This window comes from Amborella trichopoda, chromosome 8 (genome assembly GCF_054954075.1).
Source record: "Amborella trichopoda isolate Santa Cruz 75 chromosome 8, AtrichopodaSantaCruz75HAP2 v2.0, whole genome shotgun sequence".
Classification (NCBI taxonomy): domain Eukaryota; kingdom Viridiplantae; phylum Streptophyta; class Magnoliopsida; order Amborellales; family Amborellaceae; genus Amborella; species Amborella trichopoda.
Window position 1 is genome coordinate 28,217,426 of NC_142343.1, and position 23,079 is coordinate 28,240,504.

The following is a 23,079-nucleotide window of genomic DNA, read 5'->3' on the forward strand; positions in this document are numbered from 1 at the left end:
GGCCTCTGTCCAAATTTCCCATTTCTCATGTTGTGCATGGCCATGCTCATCACCATGCATGACATTCTTTTCCTCATTCTTTGACAAGGACATTGAACTGGGCCCTTTTCCTAAGTGGCGGGTAGGGTCGTGTCTTAGTCCCTTACGACACAAGCAGCGATGCCTAGCACCGAGTGCGTCTTTCCCACTCTCGTTCATGTCTCTCTCTCTTGCCATGGACGGTGGGTTCATGTTCTTTCTCTCTCCTCTCTCCTCTGTCATGGGTGGTAGAAACCCATTGTCGTCCATGTTCTTTCTCTCCTATTTCCTTTGTCATGGGTGGCAGAAACCCATCGCCGTCCATGTTCTTTCTCTCTCTTCTTTTCTTTGTAATGAATGGAAAGAGCCCATCACCGTCCATGCTTCCTCCTTCCTTCTCTCTTCTTTTTCTCTCACCTTTCTTTTTTCTCTCTGTTCTCTTCTCTCTCCTTTCTCTCCCTTTTGTTCTTTCTCTCTCTTTTCTTCTGTCTCCTTTCTCGCCCTTTTGTTCTTTCTCTCTCTTCTCTTCTCTCTTCTCTTCTCTCTTCTTTCACTTCTATCTCTTCTCTTTCTTTCCTTCTTCTTTCCTTCTCTTTTCTCCTATCTCTTTTCTTCTCTCTCTCTTTCTCTCTCTACTCTTCTTATCTCTCCTCTTTCTCTTTCTTTTTTCTTCTCCCTCTCTCATTTGACCAGAGACAAGTTTAGCATTGTCCCAGTAGTCTCGTCGTCGAGCAGTATTACTGTTCTGTTGATCTGAGTTACCGTACCCGTCTTGCTGCTACATCGAACTCACCATTGTGTCAGGCTAGTTGGTGTTGGTGTTCTGTCATTGAGCAGTATTGCTGCGGTGCCGGTCCACATTACCATGCCCGTCTTGCTACTACGTCAGGTCAATCACTATGCCAATCTAGCCATTGTGCTAGGCTAACCACTCGGTCAAATGTCTCTTTCTTTTCTTTTCGTCTCTCTTCTTCCTTTTATCAAACCCTCATCAGATCATTTTTTCTCTTTTCTCCTCTAAATGTGCATGCATGTGTGCATTCACCCAAAGACAAGGTGGGGTCTCTTGGCCCACTTGTCTTTTAAAATTAACCATGCGTGTGATCATAGAAACACGAGAATACAGGCCAAGGGAGGCGATTCCGAACCAGTTGTACGACTGGGGGGCTTTCCGACGTGATCTAAGAGGGCGCCCACGTGAGCCAGCCTGAGTGCGTCACAGACCCAAGTGAGGTGTGCTCCGCCTCATAACAAATTCCTCTCTCATTGGTGGTAGACCTGCCCTTGTTCTTCTGCAAAGTTCTCGAGAGAGTGATCTCAAGTCTCGACTTCCCTTTGAAACCGGAGATACGTGTCGCCAAATCATCTAGATCCAGAGGCGAGATCGAGGCACCTAACCAACGTCGATGCAAGCGAACTCACGGGCCCCAATCCTCGGGTTCTCTGACACCCCTCCATCGACCAGTCAGCCCCCTCAAGGCTAAACCTATAAGGAGGGACAACCGGATCCTATACCGATCCTAAGCGACAGAGAGAGAGTAAAGAGGTTGTGAGCCTAAAGAGAGCCTTTGTCCAAACCGCACTGGCACACAGCCGGAGGGCTTCATGACCGTTCTAAGACGGCTGACGGCCCAGGCGTGTCCCCCGAACCTCAAGCGACGAGGCTAGCGTCCTAAAGCACTCCCGCCATGAAAAATCTCTCTCATTCTTGGTACATATCTGCATGTCAGGAGCCCCCACGCCAGTGCACCCCCACACTGGCGCGCGCCCTCAAGTTTGCACTCCAGCGACCCTACGGTTGTCCGAGAGAGGGTTCTCTCCCAACCCCCAAGAACCAGGTCCAACGAATGGACGTCTCCACTGGGGATACGTCACCCTATTGTTGGCTTGACTGTTTTCAAGTACCAACCTCTCTTTCTTCTCTCTCTAAAGTTGCTATGGGATCCCACTTTCCCTCCTTTGTCGGGATTGGGGACATCTACATCCCCATATTCATGACCACACCCAGGGCAAGCAGACCGTCTGGTTCTGCCCCCCCCCCCCCCCCCCCCCCCGCATCCTACCCAAGCGGCCTAGCTGGCCCTGTTATCATAGTCCTACCTAGGAAAACTTGAGGCATGGGCTCTCAAGCTCCCTGCCTCTCATCTTTTGTCATCAAGGGAAAATCCCTTGATGTCAACTGCATGGGTGGCACTACAGCCACCTCCTCACACAAGCACCTTGTCACTAGCAAACACCCCTCCAGTCACATGCCTCAACGTTGTCCTTTTTCCATTACTCTTCCTCATAGAGTGGGTCCCAACAGGACCACCTCCTTCACAAGTAACCGAAAGGTGTCCCCGCTTATATCTCAAAAGGGCGTTGCCACCGCAGGTACCTCCATGTACACTGTTTGAGGGTATTTTTCAACACATGCATCCCCGATGCGAATACGGAGAGAGCAATTTGCAACTTAGGTCCACAGGTACTAAAATGCATATGGACTACGGGAGCCGTAGAACAATCAGCCCTGATCTAAAGTGAAATTTTTTACAGTCTCAAAATGGCTCAAGAAGTTCAAAAATGTGGCTATGGGTCTCTTAAGAATACTTACCAAGTTTCTTTATAATACAACAAGTTTAAGACAGTGCAGATGCAAAAACAGTTTCCAAAATTTGGCCTCCCACACGCTGAAAATAAAACCTATAACTACAGCCCTATCACCAGATCATCAAATGATCATGGGACTATTGCTATTAGATTCGAAACATTCAAAAACACATAAGGACCAAGTTTCGGCTTGATCGGACATTTTTGGACCAAGTTATGGTTAAATTACCCAAAACTGGTAAGTCACACAATATTTCAGTGCACCCTCAGTGAACCAGTTTTCATTAATAGAAACTGAGTTTTATGATTTCAAGCTCAACTTTAGACACTCATATCTTTTTCGTCTTAGGTTGGAATGACCTCAAATTTTGGGAGCATGTTCATCTCGTTGGTTCAATCTATTTGATATATAGCATGCCCCACGATGTGGCTCGAGCCGAGAGAAAACCTAGAGAGAAGATCACGATTCAAAGTGAACTTGCAGAATTTCTAACAAGCGCGCTCCTTGATCGAGCAGCCACATCACAACGCTCGCATGTTTGATCGGCCTAAAAACAAACCGGTTGCGACCACAGCATCAAGAGCTTCACTCGAGCCAAACCTCACATGTGATGGACGATTAGATTCATTACATGATAAGGATAAAATTGTTACACTTTCCAGCCACCCGAAAGCAAATTCCAACTAAAATACCTAATTTGGAAAACAGTCATTCGGACACCAAATCAAGCCACGTTCGTTGCCAAATGTTCATGACGACATGCTCGTCGATATGCAGCAAAGAAATCAAAGAAAATAGTAGAAAACGGACGTAATCTTGAAACAAAGATTGCACATTTCTCATGTTTTTCCCATGTCGTGATCGCGGCCTAAAACCTCGATCCACGACTCGAGATGCAAACAAAAATGACTGTCTCCCCAAGCTGATCAAGAAAGTAATATTCTTCTAGTATGACAGAGGCCGAAAAGACCCTGAACGGGCCACGTAAAATCGCAAGAATTGCATGGCCATGACAGGGACTAAATCAAAATTTTAAGAATTGTGGGCAAGGGGCAAAATCATCATTTTTTCCTTATTTTCTTATTTTTAAGTTAATTCATTTAAATGTCATTTTTTATCAATTAGGTCAACTATTGGGCATCTACCCATGTTTGTATGACTCCCCTATAAATACACGTGATGTAAACATTGAAAGGACCCTTTGATGAATTGAAAATTTTTTGCTTGTGTTCAATATTTGGGTCATGTTTTCCCCTTCTTGGAGAGAGAAAGAGAGGAGAGAGAAAACTTTGGTTAGTACCCTTCGAACCCATTGAGGTAACATTTTCTCTCCTCTTCTCTTTCTCTCTCCTCTTCTCTTTCTATCTCCACTTTTCTTTCTCTCTCCTCTTCTCTTTCTCTCTCTTCTTCTCTTTCTCTCTCCTCTCCTCTTTCTCTCTCCTCTTCTCTTTCTCTCTTCTTCTCTTTCTCTCTCCTCTTCTCTTTGTCTCTCCTCTTCTCTTTCTCTATCCTCTCTCTTTCTCTTCTTTTCTCCCTTTTGAAAAGATTAGCGAAAGCCAAGCTAACCTTCACCCTCTTTCTCTCTCCTCTTTTCTTTCCTTCTCTTCTTTCTCTCTCGTTCTCTCTCTTCTTTCTTTTTGAGTTCTTTCTCTCTCTTGCCTTCTCTCTCTAAACTGGGATGGCAAGCTGAGCCCTTTCCAGAGTGGCGGGCTCAGCTGTCCCCCCTGTCTTTCTCTCTTCTTTTCTTTCTTCTTCTTTCTCATCTTTAGGATGGCAGTCTTACACGCCATCCCCAACTCTTTTCTCTTTCTCTCTCGTTTGCCCTCACCTCACTAGGACAACAAGCCATGTTGTCGTCTCGAACTCTTTTGTTTCTCTCTTTCTTCTCTCATCTCATTAGGATGGCAGGGTTTACTGCCGTCCCAAATTCCTTCTTCTCTCTCCTCTTTCCCTCTCTTCTCTCTTGCTCTTTTCTCTCTTCTTCTTTCATTTTTCTCTTCTCTCTCTTTCCTTTCTATCTTCTTTCCTTTCTCGCTTTTCTTCTTTCCTTCCCCTGCTTTCTTCTTTCTTTTCTCTCTCTTACCTTCTCTATCTTGACTGGGATGCAAGTTGAGCCCTTTGTCGAGCGGCGGACTCAGCTGCTACCCTCAAACTCTCTCTTTTCCCTCTCATCTGTGGGACGACAGTCTCATCTACTATCCCAAACTTCCAAACTTTCTCTCTCTTTTCTCTCTCATCTCTGAAACGAGAATCTTACTTGTCGTGCCAAACTCTTTCTCTCTTCCCTCACGTCTCTGAGACGGCAGGGTCTGGTGTCATCCCAAATTATTTCCCCTTCTCTCAGCCTCCTAGGTCTACCCCTCGTCCCTAACATTTCTCTCTACTCTCTTTCTTCATTCTTCTCTTTCTTCTTCTTTCTCTCCTCTCTCTTCTCTTCTTCTCTCTTTTCTCTCTCTTCCCTTGAGACAGCAGTGTCTACCTATTATCCCCAACATTTCTCTCTCCTCTCTTTCTTCATTCTTCTCTTTTTTATCTTTCTTCCTCTTTCTCTTCTCTCTTCTTTTTCTCTCTCTTTTCTCTCTCTCATTCCTTCTCTCTCTTCTCCCTCTCTGAAGAGCTAAGTGAAAACCAAACTAGCCTTCGTCTCTCTTTTCTCTCTCTATTTTTCTTCTCTCTTCTCTCTGAAGGACTAAGTGAAAACCAAACTAGCCTTCGTTTCTCTTTTCTCTCTCTACTTTTTCTTCTCTACTCTCTCTAAAGAGCTAGGTGAAAATCAAACTAGCCTTTGTCTCTCTTTTCTCTCTCTACTTTCTTCTCTCTCTCTCTTTGAATAGCTAGGTGAAAACTAAACTAGCCTTCGTTTCTCTTTTCTATCTCTACTTTTTCCTCTCTCTTTCTGAAGAACTAGGTGAAAGACAAACTAGTCTTTGTTGCTCTTTTCCCTCAATTCTTTTCACTTTTTATCTTTTATCTCTTTTCTTCCCTCTCTCATTCTCCCCGTCTCACTTCCTTTCTTTCATTCTCTACTAAGGAATGATGTCGTGAGTCCTTTGTTAAGAAGACATCGAAAGGCTGTTCAATTGATATGGATTCAATGGCACCATTCCCCCATTTTCCCTTTGAATGTGCACACTTGTGTGCATTCACCCTAAGATAAGGTGGGGTCTTCTGACCCACTTGTCTGTACTTCTAATGTGTATGTGTGGTTATAGGAAGGAAGAAACAGGTCAAGGGAGGCGACTTCGAACGACCTCAAGCCATTGGGCATTCCTTTTGATCTATGAGGGCACCCAGGCGAGTAGTCTGAGCATGTCATGAACCCACGTGAGGTCAGTCCCTCCTCATGACCAAATTCCTCTATCAGCGGTTGGTATTCCTTCTCGTGTCCTCTTTACAGGATTTTCGAGAGAGCAATCTCCGGTCCTGAGCTCGTTGTAAACTTGGAGCCACACCACCAAGTCATCACGACCCGGAGGGCGAGATCAAGGCACCTAATCATACACACCGTACGCTAGAAGCTTCTATGCCAGTCTGCACGGCCGCTCAACTGTCGCGCGCACTTACACATAGATCATTACTGGTGGTCCAACCGTCACTATGGCGAGTCGAGGAAGGCGACAGCCCACCCCACTCGCTCAAACTATTTTAGGTCTCTTCCGACCCGAGCACAACACAAGTGGTCCTAAGACCGCCCACATCATGCATGTTAACCCTCTAGTTCGAGGTAGCCCAAAGGCTGAGGCCCGACGAACATGTGACTTTCGAGACAATCGAAAGTCCCATAAACAAGTACACATGCATGTTCAAGGCTTTGAGGCCTCACCAACTAAACGGGCAGGTAACACGAGTACTCCGCCCCTCACTTCACAAAGGGTTAGCCCCATGGCTACCCCAAACATCACCATGGATGGCACACACGTGCAGGTCCCAATACGCTGCCAGTCGCGAAGAAGGACGATCGTCCGCCACTCCACCAACTTCTTCCAAGCTGCCCGCGGTGTGGTACTTGAAGAAGTTCCCTTCGAGCACCATTCTCTCCACTCCTTCATTACACGGGTGAATTAGCCCTCACCGCTGCGTGCGAAATAAGAGGACACCGTTAGCAACGACCAGTCATCCGGCCCCTCCGTCAGGTGGTCCCTAGCCACCGTCGCTACCTTCAAAATCCCTCCTTCTCGGACATCACACTTTGCCCGAGCTGATCAAGTTCGCCTACGCATCAGTTGAGCAGGCATGTCAAGAAGAAGACTGTAACAGCTTCAGGGGGAGGATCTACTGGAACCGACGGCTCAAGCAGATAAGGGGGATGGAAGTCCCGCCCCTCCCATAAAAAGCAGAGTCTTCTATCATAGAGGACTTACCAAAGAAAAATTGGTTCCACCTGTTACAAGACACGGAGAAACCCGAAACCAACGTCATGGCCCACTCCAATGTTGTTGAGACACATGAAAGCGAACCTGCTTCACTCGACCTGCAACCCCAAGGCTGTCCAGAGCAAGTAGACTAGACACGAGCCTTAGGTCATCATGCTCCCATCCAAGGTAAGCTAGAGCTCCAAGGCCTTCAAGCGTCAGGCCAGACAGCAGTCCGACCCTGAGGCCGTCTGGAGCCCATACTCATACGAGCCTGAAACAATCTCAAGCTTAGATGGGGCAAGCTTAGCCCTTGCTGTTCCTGATCGGAGTGTGAAAAGGACCAAGGTCGCTCCTCTCATTGAATCACCCGACTCGGACCAGTAAGGACAAGATGCTTTCTCGCTCTAGTAAGGACGGGACCGCGCACTCGAGGGTATTTTCTCTCTTTGAAAAAGTTTTCTCTCTCCTCTCTATAGGATTAAGGGTTCAAAAGCACAAGAAGAGTGGAAACAAGCGTTATACCTCTGTTTTTAGCGATGAAGAATGCTCAATAATCCGCCTTTTTACAAGTGACTTAAGCTTGCTTATATAGAGGATTCACCAAACAGGGGTGAATGCTCAAAAACAAAGCTTAATTACAATTAAAGAAATTAAAATAAAATCCTGAAATTAGGTGCAATAACCAAAATGGCCCTAAGACATTCTATGCTAATGACGAAACCATTCCTACTTGAGGGTCCTCCCACCATTGCCAGATCTTAGAAGCTTTTCCGTAAACCTATAGCGATGCTTCAACCGATTTGTTGTTATATCCTCAGTGCTAATTCGATTATGAGCATTTTGATGCCCTTTAATCATGCTGAGGCAGCCTTTTCCCACGTGGTGGAAGTCCGGTCCATAATCTGACTTACAGTCAGATTATGCGCTGTAACAAATCTGACTTACAGTCGATAGTCTGACTTATAGTCCATAATCTGACTTACAGTTGATAGTCTGACTTACAGTCCATAATCTAACTTACGATCGATAGTCTGACTTACAGTCCATAATCTGACTTACAATTTATAGTCTGACTTATAGTCCATAATCTTACTTTCAGTCGATAGCTTGACTAATACATAACTTGGGGAAAATTCGGTAGCACCTCCACTAGACTAGGTTTAAGCCAGAAGTATCAGAACCTTCTTGATACAAGTCGGACTCCCTTAGGGAGCAAAGCATGTTTCGGAAGTTATATATAGAAAATGAAACACTCCTAGTACCAGCCGGATTCCTATAGGAATCGGAGCAAGATTCGGAGGTAATATCTGGAAACCGAAACACTCCTAATACCAGTCGGATTTTCATAGGAATCGGAGCAGGATTCAAAGGTAATATAAAGTGATAATGCAAATCCGGAATCTGGCCTTTCTCAAACTTGGTCCTCAGTTAGCGAGTCATCAATAGACATCTCCAACAAAAACTTTTGTTTAACCATTTGAAATTGTTAGATATAAGGGGGGCCTCACCACGGTTTTTTAAACATCACGGTGGACATGAACTCCCAAACATGAAACCCAAAAACAGATAATTTGGAGGCACGAGATGTTCTCGTTGTCTTCGAAGTGTTTAAATGCCCTTATCTCGGTAAAATCCCGAGGTGCAAACGAATTCTGACGAGTACACTCCCAGGATACAGCCAGATTGGAAAATAATTCTTGAGTCTCTGAGTTGCACACTCATGAGACCCATACAAAACCACAATTACAAAATACTGATATATCTTTTCAATTGGTATTATACAAGAATCATCAATTGGACCAAGACTTCTCTCATAAGAAAAACATTATACAATCGGTAGAACACACACTTCGATTGGGAAAAAGAAGCACAAAAGATTTTTCACACACTAAATTAAAAGACAATTTTAACAAGAAAGTTACTTTAAAAATTGTGAGAACATAGCTTTAAATCAATCCTTTATCTTACTAGAGGGAGAGTCTTGAAAACTCACCCATAAAGTGGCACTCTTGAAAATATAGCTGGAAATTGCCATTAACCTCACTCCCTTCACTCTCCCAAATTCATACATCTCAATTTCTCTCTCTTGCTCAAGGCATAGTAGAGAAATAATATAATATAGGGAGGGTAGAGAAGTGGTAAAGAGAGAGAGACAGACATGGAGCATATGTAATACCAAGTGCATGGACACTTGTCCCCTATGGGAGCAAGGAGGTGAGGTCATCATGACCAAGCAACAAATTAAAAACAAATAAGAATAAAAAAAGTGGGAGGAAGAAGTGGTGGTCCATGCATACCAAAAGAACATAATGGACCATACATTAAAAAGGATTTTGACACTCTAAAAATTTTAAATAAAAAAATTAACATTGGATGCAATCATCACAATGGTTTGGAGAATTATAAGAGGCGGGTGGCCCAATTCCTTCTAGTATGGAGCAAAAATCTTCTCCTTTTTGTACATGTACATTTTGTTTTATAGTACATAACAAACAATGTGAACATTAGAAAACGAAAAAAAAAATTTTAAAAAAAAAGAAAAAGGAAAAAAGGTTGGCCCAAGCCCACGCTAGCCCAATTCTTGTCAGGCTGGGCCTGACCGAGCCTAATAGATTCAACAAAACAAAACAAAAAAAAAATATAAGTCAGTCACAGACTTCATCATAAAGCTCGTTGGTATTACCACCAAAGCCCCAACCCATTCTTAGAAGTAGTAAATCAATAGAAATTTTGACCCATACCCTTTGATGAGAATGGAGTCAGAGACCTCATCATAAAGCTCAACAATACTACCACCCAGGGCCCTATGCCATTCTTAAAATGGTAAAATTAGTGGATTTGCACCTAATAGATTCAAATGAAACCAAAAAGGACAAATAAGGGAAACCACAAGGCCAAGCCCAGTGGTTAGGCCTTGTCATAGCTTCGACCCAAACTTGACCTAGCCCCCAAGTCAACTTTTGTGGTCCAAGCCCTAGTTTTTAAGGGCCAAGCCAATCGTGTTGCCATGGGAAACCCAGTTAACTCGGGACATTTTTAAATATTTTTTTATTGACTTTCTTATTTTAACATTTCTTATTTTTATCGAATGTTTTTTCTTCTTTTTTTCTTTTGGTAAGTATTCTTTTTGGTTTAGTAGCGGTCACAAAGTTTATGTTAACCCAAGAGAGAGCATATCATAAACTTTTCTGTTTTTTAATTGTTGGTTTTTTCTTCCATGTAAGAGGGATGATGTGAACAAAAGAGACGGTATACAGTAAGACCATTTACCTTTGATACAAGGTGGTCACAATTTCTTACAATCCTTGATGTGAAATTTGATAGCTTGGATGTATCACAAAGTTCAAAACGATTCCTTTTGAAGTTTGAGCTTGGTCAATGGAATAATTGCAGCCACCTAATTTTACATCCAATTGTCAAGATTAATGTGACACCTTGTATCAAAGGTAAAAATTTTAGAGAGAGAGTTTTGTTAACAAACAATGAACATGGAAGTGCTTGCAAGGAATTCATGAATTTTGTATAGTTTATCCAAACAAGAGATTTGATGAATCCATGATAAAAATCCTTGATATTTAAAATCCATAGATTTCCTTGGATTTCATATATCTAAGATCCCTAATTTCCTCCTTTCCAAAAGGACCCTAAAAAAGAGAAACTTAATTTGCAAAGAGTGAGAGAGATGAAAGCAAATTGTTCTCCTCAGAAACCTAGAATAAATAAGCAGGCAGCATAAACATTTTGAAGTTTCAAAATGACTAATATTTTCATATAGTATCTGTCCAAGGAAGATGTACCAAAGTGGTATGGAGAGGCAAAATCTGAATGTCATGTTCAAGGAAACATCTGAAACATAACAATAGAAAAAGGGGTGGCAACTCAAGACCTTGGCTTCTCCTTCTTCTCCTTGAAAAGAGCCAATAGTGATACACCTGAAACCTTCACCACTTTGAACCTCACACCAGGAATATCTCCGACGGCATGACCTTTACGCCCAAATCCAGCAATCAATACCTCATCCTGCCAAAAACTAAAATATGATCATACAATTTAAAGCTTATCCTATAAAACTTCTAATAGAAAACAACTGTACAATCCAATGGTCAAAACCACACTGCATTTGGTGATCACCATCCATTGAAATAAAACCACCAGAACAAGGCATGACCTCAATGGTGAGCAGACATATCCCCAATGGATGACATTACCGGCTATCGTTGTCCCAAAGTGCATTAGAATAGCATCATATGCAATGTCATTCTAATAGTTTATGAAACTAACATTTTCCTCGATGTAATTCAAGCAACCATCGTTCGGGACAAAGGCTGCAATCTTCTTCCCATTTTTTATCAGCTGAACCCGAGCACACTTTCGAATGGCAGAGTTGGGCTGCTTGGCCTCAATGCCTCTACAAAGAAACAAAAGAAAGGATACACTTCAGATTCAGCATAAAGCCTTCAAAAGCAAGTATTTTCATAAGGGGGAATTCCAAGTAAAAAATTTTCACATTTTCTCGAGGACGATCCCTTTGGCATGGGAAGAGCCAGCAAATGGCTTCTTCCATTCATTACCGAGATGGCTCTTCTTGTACGACTTGTCAGCCCATTTCTGCCTTCTCCTGTGGGTCTTCAGCTTGCGACCAGCTCCCATACCACGAGTCTTCCTGTTTCAGAAAAGTCACATTGATTCTGATGAAAACCACTAACAAGAAATGCTTACACACAAACCTCCATAAAAATGGGAGGTTCAGCAAAGTGAGCAGAGAATACAATTCAATATAACAAAAGAAGAGCTTCACAAGGGAGGTTATCTACTTAGGAAACTTACATTGAGTACTGATGTACCACCTAAATGGAGCTTGGAAAAAAAATCAGAAGAGTAAGGTAGTCCTGGTTCAAGTTATTATTCTGTGCATGGTCTTAAGCCAAGTAGTATGACCCCCATTTAAATTGTCGAGGTTTCAAACCTCGAGGTTTGTCGCTTATGAAAACCAACTATTTTTTTCCTGATATCTCATGAAAACCGACTTACCCGAAAAAGAAAGAAGAAAAGAAAGGTAACAAACCTTGATCCAACAGAATGGAAACTTCCAGTAGGAAGGTCATAAGAAGCCTCAAGCATGCATCCAAAAGTTTGGCAGTAGATATAAGAATTGTCCAAGACAATTTGGTAATATTTTAACAAAAGTGAGGACCCAGCTTAGTCATGACCTTTCTTGTATCTTTTAAGCATATAGAAAAAAACTACGTTTGCATAGCAAACCCTAATGAGCCCCTCGTTAACACACAATCATTCTGAGCGATACAAAATCACAAATTGTGATGATCGTCGATCAAGCAGTCACTTGCATTTGGATGCCAATCAAAAACTATCATCAAAATCATGAATAAAAAATTAATCTCAACCAGCTCCTACCATGTGGAACCAATTTGGCATTTGAACAGCCAGAAAATATGGAGGCCGCACTTCCTAATTAATACTTTCCCAAAACCAATGATGCCCCTGGCATGCCAAAGAACCTTGAATCCATACATGCCAATATGCAATACACAAGCTCCCGTAATTATGGACATCAGCTCTCATGACAATGAGATTAGACCGCCACCAATTGACCTATTCAGGACAGGCAAAGCTAATTATTCTATACATATTTGACATTTGAACTTCGGTTTCAGATGAGAACTACTGGACTTGAAAGTGGTCCATAAAGTTGATCGAAACATCAAGCCAACATAAAACTTACCGTCAGACATAAAGATGATGCTTTCGCATGTTGCGTAGAAGACAACCCCAACCTCAAAAACACACACCAACATACCATATCTACCTCCTCAATCTCCAATGTACATTAGGGGAAGTATTAGCAATATCCTCAGCATCTACACCAGTCCTAAAACAATCTCTCACACCTAAAGACAATATACTTGAGCCTCAACTGTTCTTCTCAATGTGAGAAGCATCACCACCGAAGGCTTCTCTCTTCAAACATATGGCGTAAATGTTCGGTTTCAACAGGACCAAACAACAATAAATAAATAAAAACTGAAAATTTAACACTTTTTTCGTGAATGTCACAAAAATCTTCAGTCCAACTGGTATGTGGATAGGAATTTCTCAAATATGGCTTTGGGAAATGTGAAACACACCTTTACCAATGACCAAGCAAATATGGATGGCAATATTTTGTCAGAATGCACAGAACAAAATGGCATTACATAGGTTCTGCAACTACCTGACATACAAGAGGTGAAGGACAGGAAAGAAATTTCCAAGGATCATAAATACTCAAGGACTGCACAAAAGATCAAAATGAAAGGCAATTTGGGATGCTCATCCCCAAGGTGAGTTACAAAGGTTGATTTAAATGATTCAAAGGCAATCCAGGTGCAGACTGGTTTGGTGGCATGATTCACAATACAGACAGGAGGACAATCAAATGCTAGGCAGGGATTCCAAACCAGAATCGTGATTCTGCATTTCTCAGGATGAATCACAATTCTCAGAAGATAGGAATCACGATTCCAAATTTCTCAAATCTCGTTCCACATATTTTTTTGAATCGTGATTCCTGGAAGTTGGTAATCTAGATTCCATCTTACAAAATTTGTGATTCATAGGTGCACAAGACTGGGATTCAATGTATATGGGATCTCGATCCCAATTTTTAGGAATAGAAAATCAGTGTCCTTTGGAAGCTAGATCCACAACGCCAAAACAGGGGACTCATAGATGCATTGAACAATGCTTTAATCAACATGGAGTTGAAGTTCTAATAACACAGAATCAAGATTCAAATGCAAATTTCTAGACTTATTCATTTATTAGAAAAGTATGATAGTAATTTCTTTTGCATGTAAGTGTCAGAATCTTCAACTTTCAACTTGAGCCTTGTGGGTATCAATAGTAAGTACCTAACCAGTTCATCACCCTCATGAAATTAGAAAATTGTTTCTCACTTCTGACCCCGATGTTGAAAGGGTTTTTCAATAAAATATCAAAGCACTTGGCTCTCAAGGAGCTCGAGATCTACCTCATAAAGACTCCTTTTCATCATCAAAAGATGCATGAAAAACACATACGACATATTAGTTTGGTTTCTCACTTTCGATAGACCCTGATGGTGAAGGGTTTTACAATAAAGCATTGAAGCATATGGTGCTCTAAGAGCTTGAGGTCCACATCTCAAAGACTCTTTTCTAATTAGGAGAGGTAGTTCCTCGTTTCGTCCTCAAAACAAGCATGAGAAACACATACAACATCTTGCTTTCTTGGAGTTCTAAAATCTCCAAGAAAGTAGATACCTAAGGGACCTCAACCTTGTTTTTATTAGTTGTCAAGAGCTACTGTAAGGGCACTCAGTACACCGAGACTATTGTTAGCAAAGCACTATCAAAGACATCGATCCGAATAATTGGGGAGTCCTAGATAATCGTACTCAATATATGATATTCAAAATTCAAGTTTGTCAATATATAAAACTTTAAATCTTTTCTTGCTTAAAGCTTATGGCATGGTCCTAAGAGGATTCATGCATGATTTCCAAAACGTAGTAATATTGATTCCAAATTGATGGGCCAGTCCAATAACATAGGAATCACGATTAATATTTTATCAGATAGTGATTCTGGATGGCATTGGTCGGAGTGGATTGATGTGTGATTCTAAAAAAATATGAAATTCGAATCCAAATTGATAGGACATCAGTTACAACAAGATAGGAAACACGATTCCTTGGATCACGATTCCAATATGGTCGAAATCACACAAGTCATTTGCATTGTACAGACAACGATTCTGACCATAGTTATCATCTAACACCCTCGCTTCCGCTTTTCCGATTCCTGAAACGATTCGAAATCACAGGTGTTTCCAACAACTACAGTTAGATTCAAAATGAATCCAAGGCAATATACCATCCCTTAATCACTTCATAACCTCTAGCACTTCCAGAGATGCTTTGAATTGGCATCTGGCCAATGGCATAACATGAAGAAAACAAAAATATTAGGTGTTGCAATGAATGAACACACTATTGTGGCCTTATCATAGAGGCTGGGGTGAGGACATGACCAACTGCCATCGAAATACATAGGCCTTCCCTTATGTATAAGAAATACCAAGAAAATTTGTGGAATGGCATTCTTAAAAATCTTGATTGCAAATTAGTTGGCCAGAAATGTCCATGCCTCTCATTTGGAGGATGCATCACATTATTAAGGCTACCCTCTCAAGCATCCCCATCTCTCAGATGTCTCTCTTTCGCATGACCATGTTCGTCCCCCATAAGTTCGAGCGACTTTCTTTGAATCGATGCTGATGGGTCCCATAAATATCATCTCATTAGTTAGGAAAGGATTAAAAACATGAGGAGGCAAGCAGTGTGACCATTAGGACTTAAGAGCTTCCAACATTGCTCTTTCAGGCAAATGGTGGTGCCGCTTTGCCACACAACAAGACCTGTTCAGGCACCAACATTATGGCTCTGTGTCACTTGGCTAATTGCCCAAAGTAGATGTTAATGTAATGTCGCCAGCGGCTTGAGGAAGTATCAGCCAAATAAAAAACTTCTTCCCCCACATCAAAAAAATGGAGAACTCATAGGGTTCTAGAAAGACCATTGACTTGTCCACATTCCCTTGCATACATAGTTACAAAAATGACGACCCATAAAGTTGGTTGCTCAACCAGTACATGTAAGAATTCTAGTCCATTCTCAATCTCCTCCTACAGTATCCTCACCTATCTACTCAACAACCACTTATCATCAACAAGTTAATCTATCCATGCTCCATGAAATGTCCAATCTTTTGATTGGTTAGTGATCTTGAGCAGAGCCCTCACATTTGACCGGATTGCAGAGGAAAGGTATTTCCCTACCCAATCGATTTTGTATCTTTGAAGACGACGAAAATGCATTCTATCTCTTCCTACATTGTAAAGGCAACACCTTTACTAAAATTGTTTATAATCTAATTGGTCACCCCTGATTCTAGTCGACAGCATCTTCATGTCGTGGTTTCCTTGCCATTCATTAAAGCAGGTCTAATCCTAAGAAGACTCACTTTCCTCTGTCTTTTGATCCATTTGATGGAAGAGAAAACCATCAAACATTTCAAGCTTGGAACTCAAACTCCTGATCTCATTGAGCACACCAAAATATCTATCATCTCTTGTCTCCTGGGCTTCACTTTGCAAAGAATTTCTTTATTTTTCCTCTTCAAACTTCACTTCCCAATGAAAGCACTTAATCCGGTGCCCCCCAACCCCAAACAAACAAAAATACATGCTGCATGTCGCCACCAACCGCAGCATCATCAATTAAATATTGATGGTTGCTCCTTAGGCAACCTTGAACCTGCAAGGGTTGGTGGAGTTATTGGTGATGACCAAGGTAAGACCTTTCTTACCTACTTTGGTCTAATTGTATTGTCTACCACTAATATGGAGGAAGTGATAGGCCCGCTTATAGGCCTCATAACTTTAGACAATTCCTAGGGTTGACATTTGATATAGGAAGGAGACTCATGCAATGTTATTGTTTGTTCATCCAAAACCCCCACCATACGATTTGGCCAACTGTAGGACGAAATATTCTAACCAAGTCAAACATTGCAAGTGTCCTTCAGTCACACATGAAGAGCAGTAAACCATGCCGCTTACACATTGGAAAAAGAAACGCATCCTCAGAACCAATATTTCAATCTCTAAACAACTTACCCAGAAGCTCATCCCACAACCATTTTTATGCATACCTTAAACCCAATATTCTTCTATAGAAACTAAGTTTCTTCTGTTCAAACTTTGCGTACCATGTCAATTAGATTTTCTAAGCATCCAATTTTAAAATACTATACAAGTTATCTTTAAAAAAAATTAACTTCAAAAGAAAATTCCAGGTTTAGATAATAAGTTCTCTCCTTACCCTAGAATTGAATCATACCCAATTTTCTCGCTCAGCATAGGTTAGTATCTACGAAAAAAATTATGGCTCAATTCTCTTTGAGCGCAATGTGCAAGCAATAAAATAAATCCCATGTTTCCCTCATTGCTCTGAAGCCTATTAGGAGTTTCTCATTATGGAGGTAAGGAGGGAACACAGAAAAGTAACTGGGTGCAAACGATTCATAAGACTTCATCTAATACCTTTTGTGAATAAGGTTTCCCGAATTTAACGGATGTCACACAAACAACTGCGCTCGTAAAGCCTCAACAGGATGGGCATGATTCTAGTAATTTCTTTTTGTGATTAACATATATGATTTCTAGTCACTTCATTATTGGCTAAAATATATTATATGCATACATCTTTATAGAACATAACTTTACTATTTCTTGTGCAAACCACTTCATTTTTTGAAAAGTTTTGTACCTTAATGCATAACTGGGCAGGTTCAATTTGCAGAATGCCATTCTTCACAACTATCAATCACGCATATATGTATAAACATATAAAAAATCTAATCTAGCGGATAAGCACACATACAAGCACTCATGCATAAATTGGGTATGCACAAATACATACAACCAATGTCTAATCTAAGCATAATTAAATCCAAGCTCAAGAAAAGAAGGAGAAAGGGGGGGGGGGGGGGTGCTATGCCCTTTCAATTTCCCAGGTTTGGAGTCCTACTCCAAGTTTCGGACTGGATTACCAACTATTTTGAATGAAACCAAGTCATATAGGCAATCAGAAACAATATTGGCTATAGAACATTACGTCCTTTAGTTTCACAACAAATGAACTGATACATGTTCAAACCAATAAAAAGTAAGTTTATTTGTGAGAAGGAAGTGCAGAACGAACATAACTTGAGGATGCTGACCAAAATGGTTCAAGTGACTTCATATAGGAGTACAACATCATCAATCTCATTTTCTTTGATGATATCAATGAATATGAGCACAACTCATAATAATAAAACTGCCTTCTATGGCATCAATAGGTTTAAATTTTGTCCACGATCCGAACCAGCAGGTTTTTCTTAACTAAAAAAGTAATATTGTTCAACATAGCAATAATCCCTCACAGAGCAACAATGCATCTTTTTTTTTTCCTCTCCATCATACTGCCTTCTTCTTAAACGTTATTCATCATCTTGCTACCCATAGTGAAATGGGATAGAAGTCCAAATACATGTGTGCATCTGATGTGGCAATATAAAATCAACTAGCACTCATGCTGATAAAAATGTCCAACTATTACTAGAAATAAGTCTCATTATAATTCTGCACAAGCATAATCACTACTGGTCAACAAACAAATCATTTGTTGAAATTATGAAAGCTCAATGTTCGTAAGTTGAATCATATAAAACCAACAGTGGCACTGAATGTTTGGAAGTTGCAAATAGAGAATCACACAATGAGGATTAGTAATCAGAGATAAGACACAACCCCGACTGTTAAGCAATTGCAAACACCAAGTTCCAAATTTATATATTCGAATCTTGATTAAATCCATTTATAGGAATTAATAAACCCTTCAAAGACCAAAAATCAAACATACACTAAGCTGATCTAAACAAAAGGGAAACAACGATTTCAACTACAATTTGTAAGAGGAAAGACATGAAAGAGCCAAAGCCAGAAGAAAAAACCCGCAAACAAACACTAATCCGACACTAACCAAGACCATAATTCCAAAACGCACATATTTCCACATCCAACAACGAAAGAACAGGAAAATTAATTACAAAAAGAGTAAAAAACTATGACTCCAAGATATCATCGAGTATTAACTCAATAAACACAATGAACTGATAAAATCATAAAATTACAGCACAAAGTTATTAATGAAAGAAAATAAAATGGTGGAAATTGAAAGAAGTTCCGGAAAAAAGAAAACACAGAGAAGCTTTGAGAAGAGGAAATAATATCATACCCCATCTTGGCCGGTTGGAGTGCTCCTGCAACACGAGGAAAACAAAGCAGGATAGGGAACTGCGAGTACACAGATACTGAAACCCTAGTAAGCGCCCATCATAAGGAGCTTCCAATTTTTATAAAATGACAAAAGCACCCCGAAACCCGAATAGAAGGTTGAACGAGGGAACGTACACAGTAACGGTTGTAGCAGACATTATAACGGAAATGGCATTTAACGTTACGTTAATCATTAACGCGTATATCCTCCCGAAGGATTGGTATTTTGAAAGTTCTCTTTTTTTTAACGTTATTACACCCCAACCCCATTTGTTCAATTTTTCAAATAATGACAAAAAAGTCCATACTTCGGATTTTAAAGATTAGGTTTATCAAAACCCTATAGGTGCGTAGGAGGAAAAAAAAAAAAAAAGACTTAAAAAATTTGGATCCCGAAAATCTTAAGTTTAGCCAATTAAATTTTGTTTTGTTTGCAAGTAAAAATTCGAATTTTCTGTTGAAGAAAGTTTTCTATTGACAAAAAAAGCATAAATAATTTGGGATTTTCATAATCGAAAGTTTTTCTATTACCACATAGAAAATTCCATCAATAACTTCGAATTTTCAAAATCCAAAGTTTGACACAACATCTTTTTAGCCTCTTTTTTTTTTTTTTTTTTTTGTGTCAAGTGAAAACTCCGGCTTTTGGAATCCAAAGTTTTTTTTTGGGAAAAATATCTCCATACCCTCTATTTTTACGTTTCATTTCACAATAAACTCAAGGTTTTAAAAGATATCTTGGGGCATAAAAATTATAAATTTTATTTCTTCTAACGCCCTAAGCTAATTTAAGCCTTGTTTTTTAGGCCAAACAAATCTAAAAAGACATATCTTTTCTAAGAGCTTGTTTGATAACTGGAAGCAAGTTCAGGAACTGTAAATTGGAAGTTTTTAAGTTCTGTGAACTTAAGAAGTTCCTGGTTTGATAACCTCCTTGGGAAGTTACGAAGTTCCTGGTTTCTGTATTTAATAATCTCCTAGGAAGTTAAGAAGTTTCTGGTTTTTATGTTTAATAACCTTCTGGGCGGTTAAAGAAGAACTGGGTATCTGTATTGGATTAGAGAAAAGACTGGCTTTCATCCCATTAGCAAGAGTTACATTTTTCATATGTTCACCACTGACACCACATGATAAAATTGCATTTTGGTTTCCAAACCGGCCTATAATCTTTACCAAAAGAAATATCATGGGGCAGATATCATCTTGAAGTTTTCCAAAATCAGTTGCAGTCATGTAATTTTTGTAAAGCGCATATTATTTTGAAGTTTCCTAAATCAATAGCAGCCATGTAACTTATTGTTAGTTGTTTTTTTTTGGAAAGAATAGGTGCACATAGTTTCTTTTTTTACAAAGAAGTATGGACATGCGTGAAGACAAGCAAAATCCATAGAGAACTGTAGTCTACCTCTGCGAGATTTGTAGTCTCTATCTGATTCTTGTAACAATTTTTTGTTTGCACGATTTTGTGTTTTCAATATTTTATTTTTGTTCATTCACTTTTTCAATATTTTGTTTTTTTTGACAACTTTTCTCAAAATATATAGTACTTATAAACAGTGAAAAGAAAAATTCAAAATGTTTCATATCATGGCATTGGAACCAAAAAGATCTTTTCAAAAAAAAAGAAAATGCAAAATGCATAATAGAATAAATTCACTAATCTATGAACATTTCAAAATTTACATGCTATGTGGATAAACTACAAGTGAAGTTTAAGAGTCGAAAGTGCACAAAAATATGCAAGACACTTGGGGTCAAAATATTGAAACTCTATGGAAGCATTAGATGTTTTAGAAAAGGGATATATAATATCCAATGCACTACAGAAAACTATACTCCATCGGGGTAATCCACATTTGATGAAATTATGAGTGGTGATGAAGAGGTAGGACCCACCATTGTGATCATATTTTGTTCTAGATTGCTTCAGTCCCTCTTTATACCATTTATCATTTCATTGGACGAGGACCACCCCATGGAATATGCAAATGAGTAGCCATTGGATATATTATACACTTCCATTCTAGAGATGTACCAACAAATCATAACATGTAATAACTTCAGCACTGATGCATATGTATCAAGCACCATTCACAATTGATGCGTCCATGAACAGAAAACTATGTACAAAACCAACCCATTCAACAATTAACCTGTAATAGTTTAAACATACATAATTTAAAATACAACTCATTCAAACACACATGTACAATGCAAGCAATACGAAATCAACCCATAAAACAATAACCAGCAATAATTTGAGCACTACATATACTCAGCACTGATGCATTTGTATCAAGCAACATTCACAATTCATGCACCCATAAACAATAACTTGTAAGAAATCAACCCATTTAAATACACATTCACAATGCAAGCAGCATGGAATCAGTTCATTCAACAATATCCTGCAATAACTTGACCACTACTTATATTCAATGCTGACGCATCTGTATCAAGCAACATCCATAATTCATGCACCCATAAAGAAAACCACGTACAAAACCCCATTCAACAATAACATATAATAGTTTAAACATACATAATTCAAAATGCAATAGAATGAACACAACATAAAAATTTCTTATGAAATGCAGCACAATGTTTAATTATAAGTGTTAGCGACTTAGTTAGGCCTCCCACAACTGCGTCGCTATGGCATCTCGCATATTGACACCAATGTCATGATCAACATGCCCTTGAGTCAATTGCAAAAAACCATCATCTCCGACAATTACGAGTTGACTCTCAACCCTCCTTCGAAAACAGAGCTCCTTTATGCTATCGGCTCCCCGAGTCATCATGATGTAGTTTTGCAATATTGCACATGCAATAACTACATCAACCTGTGTTCGTAAAGGATACTACATTTGATTCTTCAATATAGGAAATCTAGCCTTCCAAAGTCCAAATGTCCTCCCCACCACATTTCTAAGCGTGGAATGCCGCTTGTTGAATAACTCATTGTGATTTTGAGGAGCTCGTGGGCCTGAAGTAAATTCGTTTAGATGGTAACGGACTCTTCGATGTGGTCCTATGAAACCACGAATAGTAGGATACCCACCATCTACAAGGTAATATTTTCCTGTACCATGTTTGTGCAATGAGTATATTGTAAGGCTAAATATTACACTAGAAATATTGTACAAACCGAAGCAACGAAACATAGGAAGGAATGAAGTTACCCTCAAGCACTGTAAGCCTACTGCCTTCATTACTAATTGCATCATATAAGACTTTAGAATCTGATGCGAATCCTTCCCAACCTGTAAGTACAAAATGAAAGCGCATATCGAAACCAACCGCATCCATAACATTCTGGCTTAAAAAATATTTTATCTTTCGGAAATGATTATGCAATTGACTACGAACTCGAGCAGAGACATGAGTCCCATCAATAGCTCTAACACAATCCTATTAAAAGAAAAAAATCAACATATTATATGTTAAGTCTCAATGGATGTGAGAACAATAATGTGAATTCTTGACACTCGCATACCTTGAAATATAAGTAAAATCGTAGTGTATCACTAGCAATGTGGGCCGGTGTTTCATTGCTTGCTGGTTGCAGGAACAAGGGTTCCAATTGTAAGATGGCTTGTAAAACTCTATGGGAGTAGTAACTTATGGTCTGCCCTGAATGTTGGAACCGTTCCTGGACCACCCTATTCCATTTATCTTGTGTGACGGTGCTTAAAATTATGGTTACTTGTTCATCAACTGCCAAATATCTTATATCTATAATGTTTGTCCTCTACTTTAACAAATTACATAGACTAATAAAAGCACAAATTTCCATTCGTAATTGGTCGAAGTACTTACGAGGGTTCCCTAACAGCAAGTATTGGACATAATTGGCCCCAGTAAAAATTGAAGTATGAACACACCTTCTCCTCTTTTGCGTAGTGATATACCAACATATAATGCACCACATTATATATGTAAGATATAATATTACCACCAATCGACGCTGTTGGGGATCGATAACTAGAAATAGAAGAAGGCACCCACATTAAATTACATCAATATTTTTCATTAAACCATAATATGAAAGAAATCATCCACATACATAAAGAAAACCATGAAGCAACCTTTGACATTAAATTGAAAGGAACCATCCATATACAAATGAAAGAATTTTTCCAATACATATTTATAAAATGCAAACCATAATAAGAAGAAGCCATCCACATC

The 23,079-nt window shown here is 39.8% G+C and overlaps 1 protein-coding gene and 1 long non-coding RNA gene across 3 annotated transcripts; both read right to left on the reverse strand.

Annotated features, from left to right (window-relative positions):
• Window positions 1-10,702: 10,702 nt before the first annotated feature.
• Window positions 10,703-18,915, reverse strand: LOC18433078 (Ribosomal protein S12/S23 family protein). Of its 2 annotated transcripts, none has more exons than XM_011624624.3 (4): window positions 18,845-18,915; window positions 11,471-11,626; window positions 11,245-11,371; window positions 10,703-10,983 (listed from the first exon to the last, which is right to left on the reverse strand). In XM_011624624.3, the coding sequence occupies exons 1-4, from the start codon at window positions 18,847-18,849 to the stop codon at window positions 10,843-10,845; spliced, it is 429 nt and encodes a 142-aa protein (XP_011622926.1). In that variant the 5' UTR covers window positions 18,850-18,915; the 3' UTR covers window positions 10,703-10,842. The 2 variants fall into 2 exon arrangements, with proteins under 2 accessions (XP_011622926.1, XP_088730031.1); XM_088873905.1 differs by having other exon boundaries at window positions 10,703-10,993.
• Window positions 18,916-21,357: 2,442 nt separating this feature from the next.
• Window positions 21,358-22,874, reverse strand: LOC105420565 (uncharacterized). The gene is made up of 3 exons (XR_016060812.1): window positions 22,708-22,874; window positions 22,071-22,151; window positions 21,358-21,970 (listed from the first exon to the last, which is right to left on the reverse strand). It is a non-coding gene; the product is annotated as an uncharacterized LOC105420565 (long non-coding RNA).
• Window positions 22,875-23,079: the final 205 nt, after the last annotated feature.

What these genes read in the sequence shown, in the direction of transcription:
- LOC18433078 (XM_011624624.3), bottom strand. An exon ending in GGGATCGTCCTCGAGAAAAT is followed by an intron (nt 11,372 to 11,470) that starts GTGAAAATTTTT and finishes GTTTCTTTGTAG; the next exon opens with AGGCATTGAGGCCAAGCAGC. An exon ending in TGAATTACATCGAGGAAAAT is followed by an intron (nt 10,984 to 11,244) that starts GTTAGTTTCATA and finishes AGTTTTTGGCAG; the next exon opens with GATGAGGTATTGATTGCTGG.